Source organism: Gavia stellata, chromosome 12 (genome assembly GCF_030936135.1).
Source record: "Gavia stellata isolate bGavSte3 chromosome 12, bGavSte3.hap2, whole genome shotgun sequence".
NCBI classification, from domain to species: domain Eukaryota; kingdom Metazoa; phylum Chordata; class Aves; order Gaviiformes; family Gaviidae; genus Gavia; species Gavia stellata.
This window is the reverse complement of record NC_082605.1, coordinates 10,956,343-10,980,517: the sequence shown is the minus strand read 5'-3', so window position 1 is coordinate 10,980,517 and position 24,175 is coordinate 10,956,343. Positions and strand designations below refer to the sequence as shown.

The following is a 24,175-nucleotide window of genomic DNA, read 5'->3' as shown; positions in this document are numbered from 1 at the left end:
TTTGCTACTGCTGTAGGATACCTTCAGGTTAAGGCTAGGAACAGCTGGTGCTGGGAAGAGTCTGTTTGGCTGTTCTGTGGTGTTTATCACATGCTATCACAAAATAACATGAATTCAGGTTATGCATCTTCTGTAGAGATCTAGAAGAGAAACAGTTTTACCCCAGATCGTCCTATCTTTTAAAGACTAAAAGCAAATTAAACATTTAATTCTGAGTGGAAGCCTTTGAATATTGATCTGTTCAGACACTTTATATGAAAACTTCCTTACACTGAGTTCTACTGCCTTGGGCCCAGCCCACTATAATGTAAAGTGCTGCTATCCTGTTTTAATGGGGGGGGGGGGAGTTTATAGTCAGCACTTCTGTGGTCTTAAAATCTGGGATTATTTGAGTTAATATATATTGTCTAAGCCTAAAAGCCATCTGAATAGTTAAGTACAAGCAGCTTCCCATAGTTAAAAATACCAACAAACTCTACCCAAGCCATTCAGAATGCATTTTAATCTTTTTATTTATCAAAATACATATACTGAGCTCTACAAAACCCCATGTAACAGTTTTATACAGTGTTTTGGTGGTTTATATTAAACAGACATATGTCTTCAGGCACCATGAAGACCATTCTAAACAGACACACCATCATTAGTTTAATTTGTCTTCAATATGAAAAGCAACATGACCCTGTAATCTACCAAAATTCACATAATTTAAATCTTCCATAAAAAAGATAGAGATGGTTCATAATTAATTACAGTACCAAAGTGCTGCACCTTTACATTTTAAGAATTCAGAACATTCACATGTACCTCTCAAAATGGCGAAATAAAGTTCTCTTCTTGAGCTATAGTGGGAATCAGAGCAGTCTCCAACTCCTTCTGCTTCTGCAGGAGGCCCTGAAATAAATGGAATATAAACATGAATGTTCTGTCTTCCTCATGCAGCCTAAACTCATAAAGTGCCACTGTTTGATATTTTAAAACAATTTACTTGTTAAGGCTCACTGCTTCTAAATATACTACTACTTTAAAAAAAAGCAGTACTACATCATACACTCTGTAAGTAGAGAGGGAAGTCAAGATTCTCCCTCTTCTGCAAAAGACTTGAAGTGTGACTGATGTGGAAGCCAGTCCTGTTTCCAGGGATGACTGTGCAGAGGAAAAAGGAATTTTCCATTGTATTCAATTTAACTTGCTCACTCCTCTGTGCACTGTCACTGCATTTGTGGTATTCTAGTGTATTCTTGTATGAAGCTGAACCCAAAACCTTGACAGGGACCAGCTTTTAGTCTTCACATAAATTGTATTCCAAGATAAAGGACAGCATTACTATTTGAATTAGAACAGTGTCAGATGCTCTAGGACATGCGTATTTACTCTCAAAAGGTAAAAGGTTCCTGCTTTGTTAATGGTTCTTGTAAGTACTACACAATGGAGAAAACCTGTAACAAAAAACTCTTGGCCATGTATCCTTGGCTATGTGATAAGTAACACATGATATAGCTATATCAGGTACATTCATAAATCTGAAATTTTTTTTTAGAGTCATTAATAGGATTGTATATATTGCTGTATCGGGCCTCTTGGTCTCTATCCATTTTAGACCTATCAGAAGTCATTTGGTACCAAGGAAGTTTGTTTACCCAAAAAAAAAAAAAAAAAAAAAAAAAAAAAAAAAGGAAAGTTACACTGGTATTTTTCCTGAGTTCTAAGAGCTTTCTCAAAGACAAGGGTTATAGGCTGCTGGCACAGCTCAGTAGAGACCTAACACAAGCTAGCAGGTACTACAACAATTCAGATACGGTATTCCTAGTGGCACAGAAGGGAAGAGAGAGGTCACGCAGAACTGGCTTCAGTTAGCAAAGGTGCCTGTTAGACTTCACTTGCATCCTTCCAAAAGCAGCAGCTGCCTACTTTCAGTCACTTGATGAATTCCTTTTTAACTAATATCAACAGTATCTGCTATTGCTATTAATGGCTCAGTGGACTCGTTCAGTCCCTTTGTCAAAAATTACTTTTATTATAGAGTGGTTTTTGCATTTAGTAGCATGTTATAAACAAAGTCATGCAATAAATTGCCTTAAAGCAACCCAGAGCTGAGGTGAGAAACAAGTAAGTAACATTGAAAACTGGAACAAAGTCTATCACGTGGTTTGCAAAGGTCATATAAAGGGCCTAGAGAAAAGTAATGTGAAACATCTACGTAGGGACAAGGAGCCAGGTCTTTCTTTGCATGTCCGTGGACAGCCTGCTGGTGGCTGGCAGGATCACTTAGCCATTGTAGGCTACAACCTGTTGGCAAGTGCTTTTATTGCCTTAGTAAAAATAAGATGCTCTGGTATGTACTGGCTGTAGCTGGGGGTTTTGTCCTTTTTTCTTCAAATACTTAATTCACTTTGCTGGATGAATAAACTTGGGCTTATTCTACTTACTCTTTCAGTTTCAGTGAGGAAAATAAGAGTCTTGTTGATAGTTCCTATTACTGCTGTCACCTAAAATACAGGCAGAGACTTCCTGCAAATGCAATGACAGAATCACCCTCCCTTTGGCAGAGGAAGGCCCTCATCTGCCCTCTGTTTTCACTGGTGTCTTCCATGGGTCAGCCAGTTCAGCTAGACATTATTGAAACAGCCCGACTGTATTTATCTATTACTCTAGCTGGGTGTGTATTCCAAAGGCTAAAGACTGGTCAAATATGCTGTGAATTCCTCCAGACAAAAGGCAGCTAAAAATGGCCAAATATGTTGTCAATATATTCTGAAACTATCAATCCAATATATATATATCCATGTATATAGAACTTAACTTAAAAAACAAGACTACTTTTCTATTTCAGAAGATAATCTAAACTCTGCTCTTTCTCTAAATTATATTTCATACAAAATATTGCATTACTCTTCCTTTCTCAGTGAAATAACCGATGCAAAACAGGTGTCACCTGTAGGAGTATACAATACTTTTAGGTATACAAGATACATGCAAGTTCAACAGTTGATGTCCTAAATGCATTCTGCAGCTGGTAGGGTATTTAAAAAAGAATGCTACATGTTTTAAATTAACTTTCTTCCACAACCAAGGTCCATTGAAAGACTAACCATAACATTAGTTTTTAGCCACTGTTAAGACCTGAATATATACTATGCATCAAAAATGTCCCTAAGCTCCTGTCTCTTAAGTTTGCCAACATGGATACTATCACCTTATTTGAACATCCATGGCTTTTGTTCACCTCAGCAAGCACAAGAATCAAATTGTGCTTTGAAGCTGGCTTCATTCTTAACCAAAATACCACTGGCAAATGAAGCCTGAATACAAAATACTTAACAGTCGTAGATATTTAACAAGACTGTTAATGAGCATTGGAGAAGACCAGATCCAGTCAAACCTATTTGGAAGCCATCAGAAACTGGCAACCTTTCAGCGTTTGTGGGTCACACCTTCTCTTAGTAACTTGGGGAGAACCATGACCCTTCATTTGCAAAAGGAATTTACCTACTGCGGAAGCGGGATGTATGCATGGCAGAACTTCTGTCTTTCTAAAGCACAGCAGGTAATTAATAGTGTTAACTACTGGTAGTTTTGTAGTACTTAAGTCTTTCAGATTTTCTTCCCTTTATTTTGAGCATTTATGCAATTTTGCTCCCTTAAGGCAAAGAAAAAGAAACAGTGCTGCTAGAAGTAAAGTCCTTTTAGTATAGAGCCAGTCAGAAACAAGAGAAGATACTGATACATGTTTATCTTTAGTGTTCAAGAATGAAATGCAAACCTAAATGTTGGGTGTTTTTTTTTTTTGTCTTGCAGTCCCATCAGGCCATTCAGAAGCATAAAAGGAAACTGTGTGATTGTCCAGACCTGCAGTTTGAATCTGCTACGGGCCGCACCTTGTTGCCAACAGGTGGAGTATCAAATTCACTCATGTTTTAATAACTAGATGCCTGACAGTGTTTTTCCTGGTATTCTTACTCCAATCGGGAAAATACATAACTTCACAGTTACCAGCTATAATCTTTTGTGCTTCCTTAATTTACTAGAACATGGATCCTTAAAGACAGTCTCGCCATATTCAAAATCCTTCTGGCAATCCTGTAGATCTAATTACCAGTAACTTACTACAAATAGAACAATGTATACAAACATACACAGGCTTTTGTCTCAGGAGCTCTTGTGTGTGAAGTATTAAACTAAATTTCATTTTATATTCACTCATTAAATCTGGCTGATTGACAAATCCTGTATTCTACTTCGACGTGTTAACCAAAGGATAGCTATCTTGGAAGGATTTTGTAAGTGTTCACATTTCAAATTTGCAAATTACAGTATTGTTCCAGGACTGACAAATGACTACCACCCCACTAACTCTTCTACACCAACCACACTGCTCTGTCATGACTGGCTTACCCATGAAATGCAGAAGTGAAATTTCATTAACAAGGGTTCTAGTGTTTTGTTAAAATACTATTCTTTCTCCCCTTGAAACTGAAACATTCTTACTATAAGCAACCCTAACTATTAAAACTTGGGAGACTAAATAAAGCCATTCCTCTTGGTCTCAAGTTTTCTCAGGTACTCCAGTGTTCCATAGCTTACCTAAGGACTAAGGAGTCCATAGTCTGTCTCCCTCTAAGGAAAGTCCAAAAATGAAAGTAATGCGTGAAAAGCAAAATCGGTAAGAGGAAACAAAAGTAGAGGATAGGGCCCACAACTTACCATAGATGATGGAAAAATGAATTAAAGACTAATGCTTATGACTATGTAGTAATGGCTTGCAATGTTAATTTTGACTTTAGTACATATATACATATATGTTTATCCAATAACTTTTTGCTTACCTGGCGTAATTCTGACAATCCTTTGAGAATTGCTTGTTGTCTCTCTCTGATTTTAACTACATCAGGATTTAGAAGAGGATCTCTAACGTGATCAGAGCTAAAAATCTGTCGTGGCATTTGGTAAGAATCTAAAAGTAAATGTATATCAAATCAGTTAACAATACTTTTTATCAACTTTGTTTTCATTTTGAAGCAGTAGATTTTCACAGCTTGTGAAAATCAGGTCTTGGTTATTAGATTACAATCACTATTTTTAAGTCAAACAACACTTAGATTCCTAAACCCAAATCTATATACAATAATACCAGAGAAGTGAAATCATACTTCATTAAAGGTAAACAGACAAAAAAACAGATAAAAAAATAAGAAATTGTGTTGCTTTTTTGAATTTCTTTTTTTACTTTTTCTTTTTTTTTTCTTTAATAGTGAGTATCATTTGGTTGCATAGGCTTTCTGTACAGTGCTGTGACACACACAGGTTACTGCAAAATTCAGTAAAATACCAAATTGAATAAACTGTAGCACTTTGAACTACATCACTTTAACATTTCTTCTCTTCTACATTAATCAGTTCACAATACAGTTCAGTACCATTAAACTGTCGATACTGTGGGTCATGTGTTGAAGGTCTAGTCACTGGTGCATCTGGATCAAGATAATATACTTCATTTGTTCGAACATACGGAATAAATTGTGAAGAGGCAGGTCTTCCAGCTTCTGTAACCGGAGGAGGGGAGCTCCTCTGCTGTGTATCTGTCTTGATATTTTTCTCTCTTCTACTATTGTTGTTATGCACCAGGAAATTAGAAGCATGTGTATGTTTTTGTTGTACTTGGTGTAATCTGTTCTTAACCGCTGGAACAGGTGGTGATTCAGATCTGTATGAAACAATTTCAGTTAAAAAAACCCCAAGCAATACTCAAGTAATGTGATTAATTTTCTCAAGTAGTAGAGACAAAGAATCCTCAGACAACTGGACTTTTGCTCATTTACTCTGCTTCTATACTTGCAGTTTGTCTGGTCTTATGTATTTTTAAATAGTAGAGAATTAGATGCATCTAAATTCTTTTAAAAAAATCAAAAATCAGGAAAGAAAAGCATGTATATTTCACTATTAATGTATTTATACATTTCATTAATGCAGAGTACTGACGTACCTTTCTTCACTCAAATGAGTCTTATGTAATTGTTCTTCCTAGGAGAAAACCAAGAAAGTAAAAAGTAAAATAAAAAGCTCCATGTTTTTTATATTAAAAGCTTTCGTTTTTCAAGACAAGTTTGTTCTGAAATTCCAAAAGGACTGTTTCACCTGGGTTCAGGAGAAAAGTATTTATCAAAGACTTGCATTAAAGAGACTTGTATTGTCTATGAACTAAATTAATCAAATTACGGGAGAATTTGCTCCAATCTTCTATGTCTTTGGCAGCTCTAAGCATTATTAAAAATACTATATATATTTTCCAATGATCTTGGAAAGCTGCATTTAGAAACCTGAAAGATTCAGCCCAAGATAATGATTATTAAAGGTTGTGTTTCTAGATACAGTCAGTAGAAGTTTTCTATTTAAATGAAAAATATTAACGTATCTCATGCTTCTTATGGTATCAAACAATGCTTACTTATCTTAAAGATCTGCCTAAAATTCACTGCCCCATTTCTCAGGTCCAAAATTCTGGAACGTTTACCTTTCAATAACGTAAGCACAAAACTTAGATTTACCATTAACTTCAAATAAACCAACAAACTCAGTTGAACAAATGAATAAACCTTTAAAGATACCTATGTGAACAGTTATGTATTTTCACATAATTTTTTTTAACACCCTCAGCTTCTAAAATATGTGTATGTAGCCACAATAAACAAATGGCTAAAGAGAACTGAAGTGGCCACCTTTTCCACACCAGATTTCTTCTATTGGAAGGTGTGAAAAAGTGAGGTGTTTATGCATACATATGTATATACACACATACAGAGAGCGAGCAAGCAAGCAAGAGACGGGAAGAGAGAGAAGGCATGAATATATTTGACAGTATTTTCTTTAAATGAAAATAGTTTTTTTTCCCAGCCACAAGCTATGCCGACACATGCTTACTGCAAATGGGGAAGAAACGACTCCACTAAGGAGGAGGCATTTTTATGACAATAGAGTGCATCCTCAGTAATCCATACCCTTTACAGAAATAAAAATTGTTTTCTTGAACAGGTACTCCTATAACTCAATTATCACAACATAATGACTGGACAAAAAAGAGCAAGTCAGCGATGTCATTCTATCCTGCACACTGCTTTCAATCAAGCTCCCTGTTTACATAATGAATCAATGATAATGAATAAATGAAAGAGAATAAACACTTTGGAAGATTGAAATAACAGTAAAAGCTAAGTTATGAAATCTGAATATATTATTCCGATCATGAACAACGAAACAATGCTGTAACACCATTCTTTACACAAAGGGTAGTAATAGGAAAATTCTCAATGCCTGAGTTGTTACATAACTGAATTCCCATCCAGGCAAAACCGCGTGGAACAAGAGTCTTAAAAATACACATCACTGTTGTTAAAGACCAAACAGTTACCTTTCTGACTCTATGTCCCTTATTCTTTATATTTATTTCTTCATGAGGTGAAGGAGACGTGTCTGAATAACCACCCTTTTTTGGGCAGAGATTCCCAGGGCTATTTCTTTCTACCAATTGAAGCAGCTCCATTTGTCGTCTTACTTTGTTTTCTTCCCTTTGTTTTTGTAGCTGTTTAGGGTATCTTTCTGATGCTGGAATGTATCTTTTCCCAGGCTTGTTTATGTTCCAGTCAGGTCTTTTGCTGTATTTTTCTGAAGGCTTGATTCGTCTTTCTTTTTTTGCATATTGTTCATATAGATCACTGTAAATGCCACCATTCTCTTTTCCTGAAATTTTATTTTTATCTATGTACTGCATTTCCTTCTGGTATTTTTTGCTGCTAGAAGTTTCTTTATATTCTATGGAAATATCAGGTGATCCGCAACACACAGTTCTTTCCTCAGCTGACTCAGTGTATGTTGAAGTATTAAAGTCATCTACAAAAAAAATTTGTATTTTAACTCAAAGTCTAAGCTATTCAAATTACTTGTTTGACTTTTGTATGCGTATCAATCTACCATTACTGATTTTATTCAGTATTATACAGTTTTATGATATTTTTTATTCTTTCTGATGTGGAAGATAGATAGGACTACTAGAAGCAGACTCAATAAGGAGGGGAAAAAAAAAAAAAGATTGAAGAACAAAATCAGGTCACTGTAAAGCAAAATAATTTATGTAAAATGAAACATTGTTTTAAAATGTAGAATTCTATTTCTGTCATGGTACCCAATGGTGAAGAGCAGAACACAGCTTCTGTTTAGTTTATCAGCATGCCAGTGATTTGGTCATATTCACAGTGCTACTCGGAGTAACTTACTTTCCTAATCCTTGTCTTCCAATGGAAATATTTTGTTCAATTTGTAAATTACTAACAATCCAGCTTCTTTCTTTACTAAGGGGCATACACAAAAACATTATTTAATTTGTAAACTCTCCAAATTCACAGCAAAATTTCTACCAGCACTGTCAAACCCAAAGATATTAATTGTTGCTTAAGCAAATACAAATAAAATAAAGCTTCCACTTCACAAATGATAAAAGGCTAATAAATTTCTAAATACAAGGCATAAAGTGACTGTAAGTTTCGACTGAAGCTGCTCATTCACACCTCATCTACAACATTAATAGATGCAGACTAAGTTTGAGCTGGGTTTTCTAACGGTGTGATACAAAGTCAAGATAAAGACTGGGAAGTATTCTATCTAGATGGACCTGCAACTCTGTCTGGGTATTTAGCAAGAATTGTATAAAGCTTTTCTAAACATCTGAATGTAAGCTCTCATTTTCTAACAAGTCCAGTTTTCTAATTCCAGAATTACTGACAACGTTTCTGCCAATATTTTCAAGGATTCATTAGAAGCCCTGCCCTGCTCGATACCAAACGACGTTACGTAAACCTGTGAACATTCGCAGTGAAGACTACTACAAATACATGTTTAAATGCCTTATATAAATTTAGTCCTACATGGCTTGTGACCATGACTCTAAGTCAATGCCATACTTCAGACTGGGTGATTTGAATCTGTAACTGGTAAGTAACAACTATAAACATATACAATTTATTTAGAAGAATATAGTGATATATTGTAATATTCCAACATGCCTGTGTCGATCCAAGTATTTCTTTCTAGTTTTATTCCATTCTTAATGACAGTGATTTATTTGGCCCTATAGCTGTGTTTCACAAATATGCTGTTCTACTGTCTTTCTTAAGGTACGTCAGAGTAATTAAATTTAAGGGCTGCATACCTGTCTGTACAGCAGTGTCTTTCCGAGGAGAAGTCTGCTGATCAATGTGGCTCTTAATGTCATCAGAAAAATTATTAATTTGATGTGAAACGTCAGTATTATAATTTTCAAATTCTGTATCACCTAAAAAGAAAAATTGTTCAATTTAGTAACGTATGTTCCATTTAAACCATGCTGTCAAGGTACGAGGCTATTGTGGTTTAGAACTCAACGCAAGACTGAGAACTATGGTTCAGATCCTAATGCTCTCCCTTTTTCACTGGAAATCTAATTGACAGCACATAGGTCTGAATATTCCCTATACATTCCTGATAATATCTTTGTATGTCTTCCTTTATGTAATATAGTATTTGAAGCTTACTAAAATACAATATTCTCCCCATTAGTTAACACTGATACTTGTTTGGAAGTCTCTTTAAATAAGCTGAAATTAAATTTTGTTCATGAAGCAAAGGAACAATTTCTGACCCAAATGCAGAAGGGGAAAAAAACCCAAAACAAACACCACCATCAACTTTCACACAAACACCAAAGGACTAGGCAAACTGAGTATGAAAAAACTTGTACTTGCCACCACCAAGATTCTTCTGAAGTTTTGAAATGTCATGCCCCTTCTGAGCCAAGTCTCGAATGCGCTGTTCTTGTTTTAGTCTCTGTGCTAATTCTTGAGCTTTCTGCATTGTCTGATAAAGCTCATTTGTTTTAAGAGTCACAAGTTCCTTTTAAAAAAAGTAAATATGTGTGATCATTTATTTTGAGAATAAAATTAATAGGATTATTTAATGTCCATATAATCCTCGAGGTTTACATATATTCTTGAGTAAAGCTTTTTCTTTTAAAAACAAAACCAAAACTAGTTAAGTAGATGCAATATGTAACATACAACTTTTATGATTATAAATCCAGAACCTCTGCTATGCTAATCAAAGATGTTCAATCCTACCATTAAAAAGCAAGCATCTATATCATCCAAGTTATGTGGATATTTATCTCCTTTCTAATAAATTCATTTTTTCCTAAATGCCATCTGATTTCAGCCAGCTAGGAGTTCCTGTATCATGCGGTTTAATGAAATAAGAGAAGCCTAAATAAAAATAATTTAAAAACCCACCTTCCTCCTACTTCCACCGAAAGGAGATAGTAGAAGCCTCCCTAACAAGGCAAAACATCCCTAAATATGAGGGTTAGTTTCCAGACTCGGCAGGTTCAGGGTGCAGGAAACTGGACCAAGGAAAATCTCCTTTCCAAACTGCTATTACCATCTATCTCATCCCCACTTCCTACAGCATTTGCAGGTGGAAAGAACAACAACGGATAGCGTAATATGTTTTGCGGGAGCTGAGCTGTTACAGAGAAAGATGACTTTCCCGATTTTTTACCAGTTTGATCTAGCATCTACAGGCAGATGCTCTATGTTTCCATCCAGAAAATGCAGAGAAATCAGGGATCCATATTTCTGCAGGTTTTAGAGGAGGGTGTGTTTTTGGAATCACACTGTCTTATGACATCATGGAAATCTGCTACTGTTCCAAATACAAAGCAAACAGTAATAGCTGCTACTGTGCCAAAAGGAAGAATAAAACATCAGACAAGGCTTTTAACCTTCTACAGACCCTTCTGTAACAGGTAAGAATGTACACAAATGCAGAATTTATACTTACCAAAGGTCAAAATATTACTTTTGATTTAATTTTATATGAAAGGAGTATGTAAAGCTCAGCAATAGTTAAAGAGGAGAAAGTTCTAGAACATGAATGACTTTTACAATTACTTTTCCAGAATATGTTCTGAAGTCTTTAATCCAGAGTGAAAGCACATCCAGATAAAGTTCATGGTACTGAAGCATCTTAAAAGCATCAAGTTACCAACAACAATTGGATCACATACTTTGAGGTATTTTATTTTAAATTTGCATTTAAAAATGCATGTTTCTGCATTATTTAAAACTACAATTCCATTTTTGCCAGTTCTTATCCATTTCTCTTCCTGAAAAGGCCCTTGTCCAAAAAAAGAAACCTGCTTTAAACTTGTATGGTGTTTTAAGTTTATTAATTGATGAAACAGACTTTGGTTTCAAATGTCTAAATTTCAGATAGTTTTAATTTTCAAAGTGATGAGGCAACACCATTTTGAAGGTGAAAAACAAGAACTGTTTTGTTCAAAACCCAGTATTATTACAGACTGCACTACAGAAAATGCAAAAACCCACCTCCTTTTGTTTTTGTTTCAGCATATCTTCTTCAAATTGTTTCAGCATTTGTTCTTTTTCTCGTGCTAGGCGCTGTTCTTCCTCTTGTTCTTCCCATTTTCTCTGCTCTTCCTCCAGTTGTTTCTTCTTCCGTTTTTCTTCTACCTGAGCCATTATTGCTTTCTAGTAATATCAGAAAAAAAGGAAAATTAAAAGATATAACATTAAAGGTATCATAAGCTACATAGTCATATACTTCCATATATGTGCATAATAATTGGATTTGGACAAATGAAAAAAAAAAAATCAAGACAATTTCTTTCAAACACTTTCATTTCTTTTAATTTCTCACAAGAGAGGTAGCTGCCTTCCTTTTTTTTTTTTGGGAGGGGAGAACCACCAGCCCAATAAAGCAGTTTGTGAAATGCTCACAGACAAACAGAAGTAGCTTTTTATGTTTTCAAAAATGCTTTTTTTTGTAAAGAAATGGTAGTCTGATTTTTACCTTATGTACTGTAAGCTAGTATTTCTATCTAGCAGAATAACAGTTGGACCAGAACAGACTTGTTACATTTATACTAAGACTTCTTTACACTGTGCTAGTGGCATCACCATGCAGATACTACATTCAGTTAGAGTGCCACAGAAGTAATGTAAATGACAATAAAGTAGATAAAAACGTAAAGACCTATGTATTGGGTACCTGTAAATGTCAGTCCTCCTGATGTCTGTGGAGACTGAAGAAAAATGCACACAAACCTACCAGAGCTCTAAAGACTGCACTGTATGTTTTTTGAGGCAAGAATTCAGTTACAGAAATGCAATCATCTCTGTACAAATATCAAAAGAAAACGGTAGAGTCTAACTGAATGAAATACCGTTAAATAACTGTAAGCATGTAATCTGAAGCATAAAAGTCAAGTACCTCACCAGATTCTGGTATTAAATCGCATGCTTTATTCATGTGACAACACTACCTTTTATCCTTTCTTCTCATTAAAATAGTGTTAGTAAAACAAAAGTCTACCTGATGTTCTAACTGTTTCTGCCGCCGCCTGTCTCTCTCCTCAATCTGTGCAGGGTCCAGGAGAGCTGTCATTGAACGGAGGAAACTATGAACAAAGAAACATGTAAATGTTTGTAATCATAAGAAAATAAACCTACAGCCTTTCTTAATTAGAATCAGTTAAATTTCAAGTAATATTTTCATATTGAGGTTATCCCATTGTGTTAATTTACAATTATGACATTAATTTTACTAAGGAACAAAGTAAGGTTATTTGCAGTAAATTTTATTAATGAACAATGGAAACACTTGTGTCTTTCAAATGTGAAACAACAGGTACTTCTGAAAAAAGCAAAAGCCAAATTAATAAGATCCAAAGATCAGACTTAAACAACCTTATTCAATTTTTTTTATAAATTTCTGAGGAGGTATTAGAAATTTACTGGCTGGGAAGATGATTATCCTTACAAAGCTCACTCACCTGACTTTCTCACTGTGTTCCAAAGCACTGTTTTTAGCAGCTTTTTCTGCGTTTCCCACCTTTGAGGGCATGAGGTTGCCTACAGCTGCAGGTGAAAAAGGGTGAATAAAAGCAGTCAGCTCCTTAGGGTCAGGTGACAGGCAAAAACTTTCAGGCTGCTTTTTGTACATTCCATTTAAGGGGTGTTGTGCATTAGCATTAAGGTGGTTCTTTAAAGAATCAAAATGCATTGCCCATCTGTCATGCTCTTCAGCCTAAATAAATATGAAGCAACAAAAAAATGGAAACGCATTCAATTACACTGTTTCTATAAAGTATGGTTAACAAAACAGACAATACACATTTTGTAAAGCAGGAATATTTTAAAAGCTCTGTTATGGGGCTACAATACAGACAGTAGTTAATTCCCTAAATGTGAAAACAGAAGTCTCCCTGTTGCTTAAAATGCAATTCAGATCAGAAATTACACTGCTGATCCATACACTTGGTCAGCAAAAACACACTGCTACTATATTTTCAGAAAAAAAACCCACCCAAAAATTAGAAAGTGAAAAAAAATTATTGAAAAATAAAAAAGTAATTAACATGGATTCAGGCTTTTTGGTACTGCTTTTTCAGTTTATATTACTATTCAATTCCATAATTTTTCTAATAGTTCTGGGAATTGCTTGATTGAGAGGTCAGTACCCTGTCCACTCTGCCATACTCTCCTCTTACTGTGTACATATTCTCTCCCTAGTAACACAAACAAGTGGCATCTTTTACACTGTCCTACATTTACCCCCTCCATTTTAATTCTGGATGGTAGCAGAAGTAATGTGCTTTGGGCAGATATATTAATCTCTAACTTCCTATTTTCAGGTAGAAAGGCCCATTATAAAATAAGCCTTTCAAAATCTCTTCTACCCACAGCCACCACTGCTATCCCAGAAAAGTACCTAAAACTTTTGTAGAGGTGACATACTGGGTTTAAGTTTCTCTTCTGTACCACCCAGGCTTATCTTTTTGGCTTAGTGTTGGCAATTGGGACATTCCAATATATCACTAGTAAAATATTTTTACCTAAGGGGCCTTTGTTTTTGCTATAGGTACCGAGAAGGTTTTATCTTCTGACTAAAAGAAGAACTGTTTCTCTGGAGGGACTGGAGAATAGCTGCATCAAAACTCACATTCTGCAGGAAAATACATAATATAATGTAATGTAATGAGCTTTCCAGGAGTCCTTTCTTTAAACAAGAAGTCCCTTTTGTCAGAAAAGTTTCACACCTATTCTAAAAGAAGCAAGAAAATCATAGTCCAAATAATAAGAATCCAAATTATTCTTCCTCCTGTTCCCTGACTTTTGTTCCCTTTGAATACTCTGTGATGTAGCAGATCAGAGTAGTTGGAAAATCTACTTTATTCTTATGCAAGTCGGGGTGCAATATGCAGAAGGGTTGAGAATATAACAGAAGACCTGAAAAAAAGTATGTTGACGAACACGAGATTAAGTGCGCTTTAACTTCCTTTTAAAAACAGGCTAGAAGTGAGATTACTGTTAGGTTACTCGCTGGTGACTACAACCATCTTCCCACAGCACAACTATCAAATTAAAAATCAAGGCAGCTAATGAAGTAACCTTTCACAGCTGTGTTCCCTTCACAGATACAAAGATCAATTTGCAAAAAAAATCTGATTCCTTCAACAACTCAGGAAATGAAAGGACGTGGGTTCTCTTATTCCAAAAAGTCCCTCTAAATCACAGATACCTTTGATAAATTAAGTTTTTCTTCTATTTTTCGTAGCTTAGCTTCTTCCTTCTGTTTGTCCAGCTCTTCAAGCCACTTCTTCTGTTGCTCATGCTTCAAAGCACTAAAAGGTCGTTCCTGTGGCACAGCTTCCTGAAATAAGGTAAGTACTAGTCTCTTCCTTGTACAAAAAATTCAGTACCTTGTCTAGCCACATAATAAAGACTTGGCAGAAAACTTTGCCTTCAGTTGTTAGGCATAACAGGGCTGTTCTCTTGCACAAAAAAATGAACATAAGTTTGTAAACTGTAGCTAGTGTCTGACTGCTCCATAAAAATGCTTCAGTTGTTAGAAAGATGCAAAATAAGCCAGTCTTTGAATACTATTCTAACTTGAACCATCAGCCTCTCACTCTAAAAAACCTTACTTATATGTATCATGAATAAAATCTCTTCCTTCTTCCTATGGTTCACTGCTCAGTCTGTATTCCAGGTAGATTCAGCACCATGATCTAATTAGTAGTGATTTGTCTCAAGTAAATTCTACATACCATCTTCTGTTCCTGCTTCTTAATGGATATCTGTATTATTTAACAAACTCCAGTGGTACTGAGAACTTTCAATGTTATCTGACAAAAACCACTCTTCAATTAATGCCTACTAGCAATAACTCAAAAACTACTTCTTGAATCTTCTGCCATCAATATATTTTTTAAAGGCTTCTATTTCTGATAGGTTCCCACTTCTGTTTCGTTAACGTATATTTAAAAGCTAAATAACACTTCAGCTCACACCTTTAGTACTGTTCCCCACATCAGCCCTGAAAATGCTTAGTCTTCAAAGCATCAGTATTTTGATAAACATTCATTCATACACAATTCTCTAGATAGAGCAAAAAGGTCTACTGAATTCTTCTGGTTTGAAAGAACTACTGAAGATACACATCTGTTGTCAATAAATAAGTGAAAAAAAAAAAAACCAGCATGCAATTTAAAATCTTACCCCTAAAACAAATGCTGTGGAATTGACAGTTAGTAAGTCAGAAGAACTGAAATCAGAAGGCTGCCCAGCTGGAGCACTTGAAACATTCAGTGGAACTTTATTAGCCTCTGTGGTTAAAGCAGTGGTACAGACAGAGTTTTCCTCAGTGGTAGTAATTGAGTCAGCTGGAAACACTGCCTGCAAATAAAGTGGCCACTGTTGTTTAAGACTTGATTTATTTAGCTCGCCAGTTTTGTTTGTATTAAATAGCCTTTATCATATAATACACAAGTAAATTACACTTCTCGAAGCTCCTATTCATTAAAACTTCAGCCAAAACTTGTAACTAAGCATCTCATATGCAGTATTTCTTAATTATGTAGATTGAAACAAATTCTTAGAGGGCAGAGTGGTAACTTTTCTAGGAATGCTAATTATGCCACAAAACAAGCAATTTACAACCCTAACTTCTGTTTAACAGCAATCAATTTCACTGGAGAAGCAGTCTTGTCTGAGCACAATATATTTATCTGACACAGTGTTTTCAGAGTGACAGCTGACTTTTAAAAGGCAGGTTAGAGTAAAAGTCAAATTGCTATGCTTATTATCTAAGCAATCAAATGTATGTGAGAGCTTATGAACAATATAAATAATTATATAACCAGGAATTACATTTGAGACTATTCCTCAGAACTGGAAAAGATTCATATTTTTTAGTTAGGAATCAACACAGAAGGACAAGAATGGGTTGTTCATACTACAAAGATCTTAATTTGTGAAGCTACAAATTGGAGGAATAGGTGTGAAACAGGGAGTTGCAGCAATTCATGCCATGAAAAAGCTTAAAGTGACCACTGAGATTGGATTCTACTGGATTTGTACAGAAAAAAAAATCTTGTATGAATTAAAAGTTGAACAGTTCTAGAGCAGTACGGTGGAAACTATGTGCTCTTTTGTGTTTACTGATAGCCTTACCTTATCCGGGTCAGCTGTTTCCATGTTCTCTTTATGGGCTTTATTAGTTCCAGGTTTTGTCCAGAAATAACCGACCTCTCCTCCCAAAGTTTCTTTCAGTTTCTTCTTCAGTGCTACCTGCTCATCTTCAAAAAAACCAAACTCTAGTAAGAGTTCCTAATACAGATGTGTGGCAGTTTTTTGGTTTTGTTTTCTTTTTTTTTTTTTTAAAAAAAAGCAGCAATGCAACTCTACCGTGTAATTTTGATTGTGAAAAGGACTACAAAAGTAAGTCACCATTGTCTGACCAATCAGTCCAAACATGACTTTGCTACTTTGCTCTTAAGAGGATGGCGGCTGAGTCTCTGCCCAGAGATGTAGAGGTAACTGGGGACTATCTCTGAGAAGACCACAAAACACTCAAGGCTTAACAATGTCCCAGGGGAGGAGGGAAAACTAACAGAAATAACCAAGTATATAAATTCTCTCCATTTTATTGTACCAGTCTTGGACTACTGTAATATTAAAACCAATGGAGCTAGATATGGAAGCTACTGACAATGCAGAATCAAACCCTGAAACCAGATGGTCTACACCCAAGTTGAAAACAAAACACAACACTCCTGCATGTGAATCATAAAAAGCTTAATTCGTCAGAGAGGGTTTGCTACTGTGTTAAACATTTATTTTTCTACAGAGATTCCCCTTGGTTGGTGATGGGGCAGGACTGCAAACTGTTTCAAGTACAAATTGCAATTTGATATATTCAGTCATGCTTGTAGATTAGGGTGACAGTTTTCCCATTAAAAAACAAATTAATTTCTTAATTATAATCGCTATCAACTACTGTAAGAATGTGACAAAATTGGTGGCAAGTAACTCCTAAGATATGAAGCATAACTGAATATATTTATTTGTGATAATATTTATTTGGTTAAGAAGCATTTTTGCAAGAAGTTATAGATAATCTTTGCATAAAATTTTGAAATTCAAGAATCTTAATCTTTCTTGGAGACTAATAAAACTATGTACTTTCCAATTTGTAGCAACTGCACTGATACAAGTAAATTTAAAAGACTGTAAGGACCACAAAGTTTCTTGGCATCCTGAGTGTAATAAATTGATCAAAAATATATTCTGTATATCATAAGTACCTAATTCCTTCTTCCATTGGGTCTTTCTAAATTCTAATAAGGCTTTCTGCCCTTCTCTTTCACCCAAGGTACTAAACATGTCAGCAGGTTTCCACGAATCCTTTCTAGAGAAAAGGAGGGGAAAAAAATTAATGTTACCTAAAAAGCTAATCTGTTAATTTTAAAGGTAACTTTTTAGTTAGTATTTATAAAGACTCTTACTGTGGTTAAGAATTACAATATGTATTTTTAGTGGAGATACAATTTTTGTAGACAGCAGTACAGATCTACGTACATAACTTTCTGTCCTGGCTGAGGATATGCTTCTTGTTTTCTGCTTGAATCAGAGTTAGCTTCATCTGGAACAGATGAAACTTCACAAGCTTTTTGGAGCAATACCATAATGTTTTCCTCTGATGCCTCATTAGTAGCTGTGGTAGAATATAAAAAAATATATATATATATATGAGACGGCTAAACTTTCTTCAGCATTGAGTAAATACTTTAAGAACAACAGAAATTCACAAATTCCCTGCTATGTAACAAAACTGTTTTCATCCCTGCTTGTATGGTTAAGGCACGTTAAGTTACAGTATCACAGGGTATTTTTAGAATGCTAGACTTACAGTAAACACTTTTCTTGGCTAAGAGCTCAGACTTTGGGACTCTAATTACTTAATTGCAGTGTGTCTTGTTCTTGGTAGCTAAGAGCTGACCACCTCCATTGGTCCACAAACAGGAGTAAGGATGTAACACAAGAAGATACACAATAGTTCTTATGCTTCTGAGTAGAAGAAATTTAAGAAAAATAAAATACTATTCAACAGTAATATTACAGGTTCCGCAAAAAGATACATGTACCTCTTCGGGACAAAGGAAAATGGCACCACTGCTCTTGAGACACATAGCAAGACCTCAACTCTTCACAAAAGCAGAAAGGCCTATCTATTTGAGGTATTGCTTTTTTCAAACTCCTAATGGTAATGGTACGGTGCAGTTCTACTATGTTTTTTCCCTCAATGTAAAATGGTTCCTTTTTTGCATGCAATATTGACGGAATTGCTTGCTCTTCAAGTACTGGAATACTATCAAGCAATCCTTAGTTTTTACTGTTAAAATTACCAAATGCTTGGTTCTTAACAGTAACAGGCAATGTCACATCCATAACAGCAAACAACATTCTGTCTAAGACCATTAAATGTAAGAGTAACATCTCTGCAACCTGCAAATGAACTTAAATTATGAACTCAAAGTTAAGCTTTCGCATTTTGCTCTGTTTCCATGAAACTAACTCATTCAACTATAGGTATCTTACCCATTTCCTCTTGCCTTTCATTATGCGTCTCAGAGATGCTTCTAGTTCCTTGTTTTACAGTCCTCAAAATCTGCTGAAGCTGTTCTTGTGTTAAACACACGAAACTTCTTAGATCTTCAGCTGATACGCATGTGTTTTGAGGTTTCTGTTTACTTTTTGTAACATTAGGATTCTCTGAATGAGGATATCTGTTTGTGCTATCTCTTTGGAAAATCAAACAGTGATCTTTAGTTGCGGCTTCATGTGTGGAGTGTTTAGTAACTTGCAGTATTTCACCTTTTGTCATCGATAAGCTTGATTCACTCCTTGGTTTTGTTAAGTTTTCCTGCTTGATACAAGCATTTTGTGTTGACCTCAGAACATGCCCAGTATGCCTTATTCTCAATGCCTGTTTAGGTGCTCTGGCTTTATTACCCATCTGTTAAAGCAATAAGATTTCACCATATATTAAACAAGGAAATCAACTTGCATGGGTAACAAACAAAACCAAGACTGAAGCAGTAAGTGAAATAAGTGTCATTTTTCTTCTCTGTTACATCAATAGAAACTAACTCAGTAGAAACTAATGAAGTATCTTCATGAGTACTAGGAATACCTTGGAAGAGAATACAGCACCTAAATTTGAATATTTCAAAATGACGGTATGAAAAATAACTCTAGGTAGCATAACATTTAAAAGAATTAATAAACATTAATTCTGCTTTTCTTTGATGTGTCTGAAGCCTGGCTTCAAACAGGTGTATGTTTTCACCATACAGTCAGTATTATTTCAGTCTTGATTTTTCCATTCTGTATTGAAGTTTTATCCTTTTCAAGGTCCTTGATGTACACTTGTAATTATCTCCTACGTATTGAAACCTTTTTCTCCTTTCTTTCCTTCCCCAACCCACTGCATTCCAGTTTACTCAGACAGAGACAACAGAGACTAATTTGGAACTTAAACGCGCTTCAAATCCATATTTTACCACAGTCCCTTTAAGCTCTCTGAAAGTTCTGATTTAGATGATTCCCTGTGCTGCTGTAACTTTTTGGCAAAATAAACTAAAGCATTTTGCAAAGGTAAAAGTAGTCATGGAACTTTTAATTAATCCTTTTTACCAGCTATTAAGAACCTGAGAAATACTTATTTATCTTTAATAAACATCATTGATTACAAGTATTTAGACAGTTCAAATGTGTTCTCAAATTTCTGTGTTAACAAATTAACTAGTTAGTTTGTGTGCTCTAACAAAAAAAGTCATTTTTTCACTTACCTTCATTGCAGGCTTTGATTTATCTTTTGGGAAACAAACACAAATATATGAGAAAAGTATTTAATAACAACTTCTTCCTGAAAAATAATCTTGAGAAATTAATAAACTGTTACAATCATCCAATTTTTGTAAGGCTGAGAGAAAGTACTTTCCCCGTAACATCTGCCCCATTACTTTTTTTTTTTTTTGGATTTCAGTATACGCACTTCAAAAGTATGTTGGAAAAAAAAATTAGATATATTTCAGTAACTATTTCCAGTTTTATATAGATCTAATAAAATTATTGTGCAGGTCTGATCCTCCCCTGCAGGTCTGATCACAGAGAGCCCTGTGGTAATGGCTTATTTTCAATTGTGTTTTGTGATTTTTCAGTTTGCTTTCTGTGTCACATCCTTCCAGGATAGTCCCTGCATCCAACCCCATCTTACTAAATGAGGTTATCTGTCTCCATCACTGACAGCCTAAAGAAACAATACTTGCATAATCACACCATCCATTATTGTGCCCCTTACCTATGCCCTGAAATACTCTTGTCTTTTAACCCAAATCCTAGAGGATGCACAGAGGTGTAGTGGTCTTAAAAATAGTATTATGTCTATGTTTAATATACTACTACTTAATAAAGACTATTATAATATTAATAGAGGGAATGTAGCACTCAACACAAATCCTGCATATATGGCTAACGGAAAAGGGGGAGAAAATAGCAAGGATGGTATTTTAGTGGAACACATCTGTTGGAAACCAGGCTTCTTCAGCTGCAGTATGCAATTATTGCTCTGGCAGTGGTTATTGCACATTTTGCCCTGGTAGCACCTATACTTCTTATTTTTCTGGTGTTATCAATTAAAGACATTGGGGAACACTATTCTTAAAGTCTGCAAAACTACACTATTAACAGTTTCTAACCTAGATGAACATTTTAAAACCTGGGAGTATGCTAAATTGTTGTCTTCTAGAGACAGGCATTAAATCCTGAACCATCCTGATAATGTTTCAATAGTAAGGGTGTTTTGCAGCTGTCTTTATCACTGGGTTCTCAAGCATTCAACACTCATCTGAGTAGGTAAAAGCCACCTTCTGACTATTCAGAAATTAAGTAAGGTGGGATTCTACATGCTATGCAAACCCCATTTCTCCGTTGAAAGGAGAAATAAACATAAATACGGTCTTTGCCATCATAGTGGGGAGATAAGTAATGGGCAACTCCAAAGTGCTGCTTATGGGTTATTTTCTTTGGGTTTTTTTCTGTGTAAAAGAGAACTATCTCAAGTAGCAGCTTAAGCTACTACAGAATAATCCTACTTTAGACCCTAAGACTGTCAGCAGTATTTGACAGTGCAGAAAACTGAAATTCAGAAGTGATGCAATTTTTGACACAATTCAATTCAAGGAAATGCTGTTTATATCAGTTGTATAAACATGTTAATTGCTGAAGAAGACTGCTTGTTCAAGGCTAGTTCAAAGTCAAAGGTAATGCTTTATCTTGGGGTACTCTGAAATGTACACTGCCCCTATCCAGCTGATGATGTTAATGATGGTTGGAAAAAGTGAAAGTGCACTGCTGTTTTAGAGGTGTTGCAAGGTTTTGTTTCCAGTAGACTGGTATTCCTTACTGACTCAAAATATTCCATAATGCCTCATTAGACAGCTAGTAAATGCAGAAAATCAAATGTAATTTAGAGGGCATTAAACAAAGAATTTCTGTATCCTGACCACTACGTAGAATAGTTAGGGAAAGTGGACATGTGCTTGCGTAGAAACAGATGTTTGACAAATCACATAAATAGAATTTATTAATGCTTAATTATGAACATATAGTGGAAAAGTCATCTTCAGATGGTAGTAACGAGATCTGGCCTAAATAAACTGCTTACTGAAAATTATAAGCGTCAACTGCCGAATACTAAAGCTGCTTTAAAGTCAGAAATGTGACTGTAATGATGTAATTCTGTGTAAATTAAGCAGAGAGTTATTAGGTTTCTTTCCTTGGTAAGTCAGGTGCTATAAAATTACAGAAATTCTCAGGTTATGTCAGTCAATATATAATAGTACTTAACTTTTTTAATGAATGGAGAGACAAGCTGTAAAGAGTCAAAACTATTTGCCAGCTGTTCACCAGTGGACAGACTACTCAGAAGTCCGGTATAAACCTAGACCAGTGACAAGCTGGTAGGTAAGAGGACGTGTATAACAATGCACAAATATTCTTCCTAATTTGAAAAATATTTCAATAAAGCTGTGCTTCATATTGCTTGGATCTTAAGTTTAATTTCAAGAAGCTTTAAAGACTCCTTGAGATAAATGATTAAAAAAAAATACCATAAGAAGCTAAAATTAGCCTAGGCTTTCCATCCAACACTTCAGTTTCAAGCTTCAGTCCATCTCTGCAAAACAAGAGAGAGAGAGAGAGAGAGAGAGGAGAATCTGAAATATTAAGCAATCTGATAATGGCAAGACTTTTGCATTAATAACAAGGACAACTGTATTTAATTAGAACACTGTACTTACTGTTGGTCCAGACAGTCTGTCATACCCCAAGCTTTCTACATTTGTGAGAAGTTACTTAATACAAAGAAATCAAGACGTCTTGAAGAGGGTATATTTTTATTATTGATACTGGAAAATTTGGATTTTCATGTTGCAAAGTAAATCTTCATGCTGAAGGTGCCACTCTATATTGTTATACATAGCAATACACCTCCCTCAAGAACTTAATAATCCAACAATATAAACTGTGTGCTACAAAAAATTCTAAGCAAGTCTCCCTGAATGCCAGCACTGATTACAATGAGGGGATGTATTCTGAAAACGGTCTTTAATTATGCTTCCAGGCAAAACGGTCCACATTTTAAAGTGGAACAAACGTCATTATAAGGTTTTTAAACAAAGAAGAAAATGGGCAGTGTTTAGGTGTATGAGTGTAAAGTACCCAAACGCTTTTCTTTCTTCCGTGCATTAATTTGAGAAATCTAATATGAAGACTGATGTTCAAAATAACGCTTATCTTTAAAATATAAGAAAAACCCTAACACATCTAAAGGTCGCAAGCAACTTTCTAATTAACATGGCAGCACAGAAGTGCCCGAAGCTGTAATTCTAGACCTTCAAGTAGCATACGGCAGCTAAGCCGAGCCCAGCACCTACTCTTCTTTGTCGACGCTTTGTGTCGGCGGGAGGCGGCGGGGCCCCGGGACGGGTGCGGGTGGTGGCGCCGCCGCCACCCCGGAGCGGGCACATGGGCGCAGTTCCCCCCGCCCCTTGCCGGCGCGCTGGGGGCTTCCCTGGCTTGAGGGAACGCGACCGGCTGGGTCCGAAAGCTGTACGCCCCGCTCACCCTAACGGATGCTCCTCTCGCACCACTGGAGCACAGTGTTTTAAATATCTCATCCCCCTAAACCCCTCCCGAGGCCCTCCCAAGAGAAACCCCTCGGCTTTGTCACGCAAATTGCTCCTGTTACCAGCGCCTCGGCCGCGAGGCACTAAGCGCCTTAAGGCGCTCCCCTCAGAGCCGCGGCACCGACCCGCTGCGCAGGGGAAGGCCGGGCAGGTTCCCGGGCCGTAAAAAGCTGGGGCCGTCCCTCCCCGGACAGGGCCGCGTCCCAGCCGGTGGGAGTGGCTCTCGCTGCCAGCCCAGCGAGCCCCTTCCTCCTCTCCCTCCTTACCCCAAATTCATGGCTCTGCCCGGCTGCGAGCGAGGCGGCGGAGGCTGAGGAGAAGCACGGGAGCGGCGCACATCGCTGGCTCGCTGTGTACGGCGGTTGCCGGCCTGGCAAAAGGAGCTGGGAGGCGATAGGCTTCCCGCGGAGCGGCGGCTTAGCCAATGGGCTCCTCGCACACTGCGGGGTCTGCCGCAGCGAGGCGTTGTGGGGGATGGAGTCCCACGCCCAGGAGGTTTCGCACAAATCCCGCGGCTGCTGTCAACGGCCTCGCCGAGGG

General features: G+C 36.4%; 1 protein-coding gene across 1 annotated transcript; it reads right to left on the bottom strand.

The window, feature by feature from the left end:
• Positions 1-638: 638 nt before the first annotated feature.
• On the bottom strand, positions 639-23,973 carry CCDC66 (coiled-coil domain containing 66). The gene is made up of 19 exons (XM_059823044.1): positions 23,902-23,973; positions 22,559-22,623; positions 20,237-20,259; positions 18,984-19,401; positions 17,964-18,099; positions 17,690-17,793; positions 16,557-16,681; positions 15,603-15,779; positions 14,623-14,754; positions 12,875-13,128; positions 12,415-12,499; positions 11,409-11,570; positions 9,771-9,918; positions 9,200-9,322; positions 7,406-7,884; positions 5,984-6,021; positions 5,418-5,704; positions 4,827-4,954; positions 639-894 (listed from the first exon to the last, which is right to left on the bottom strand). The coding sequence occupies exons 1-19, from the start codon at positions 23,910-23,912 to the stop codon at positions 811-813; spliced, it is 2,979 nt and encodes a 992-aa protein (XP_059679027.1). The 5' UTR covers positions 23,913-23,973; the 3' UTR covers positions 639-810.
• Between the last annotated feature and the right edge of the window lie 202 nt (positions 23,974-24,175).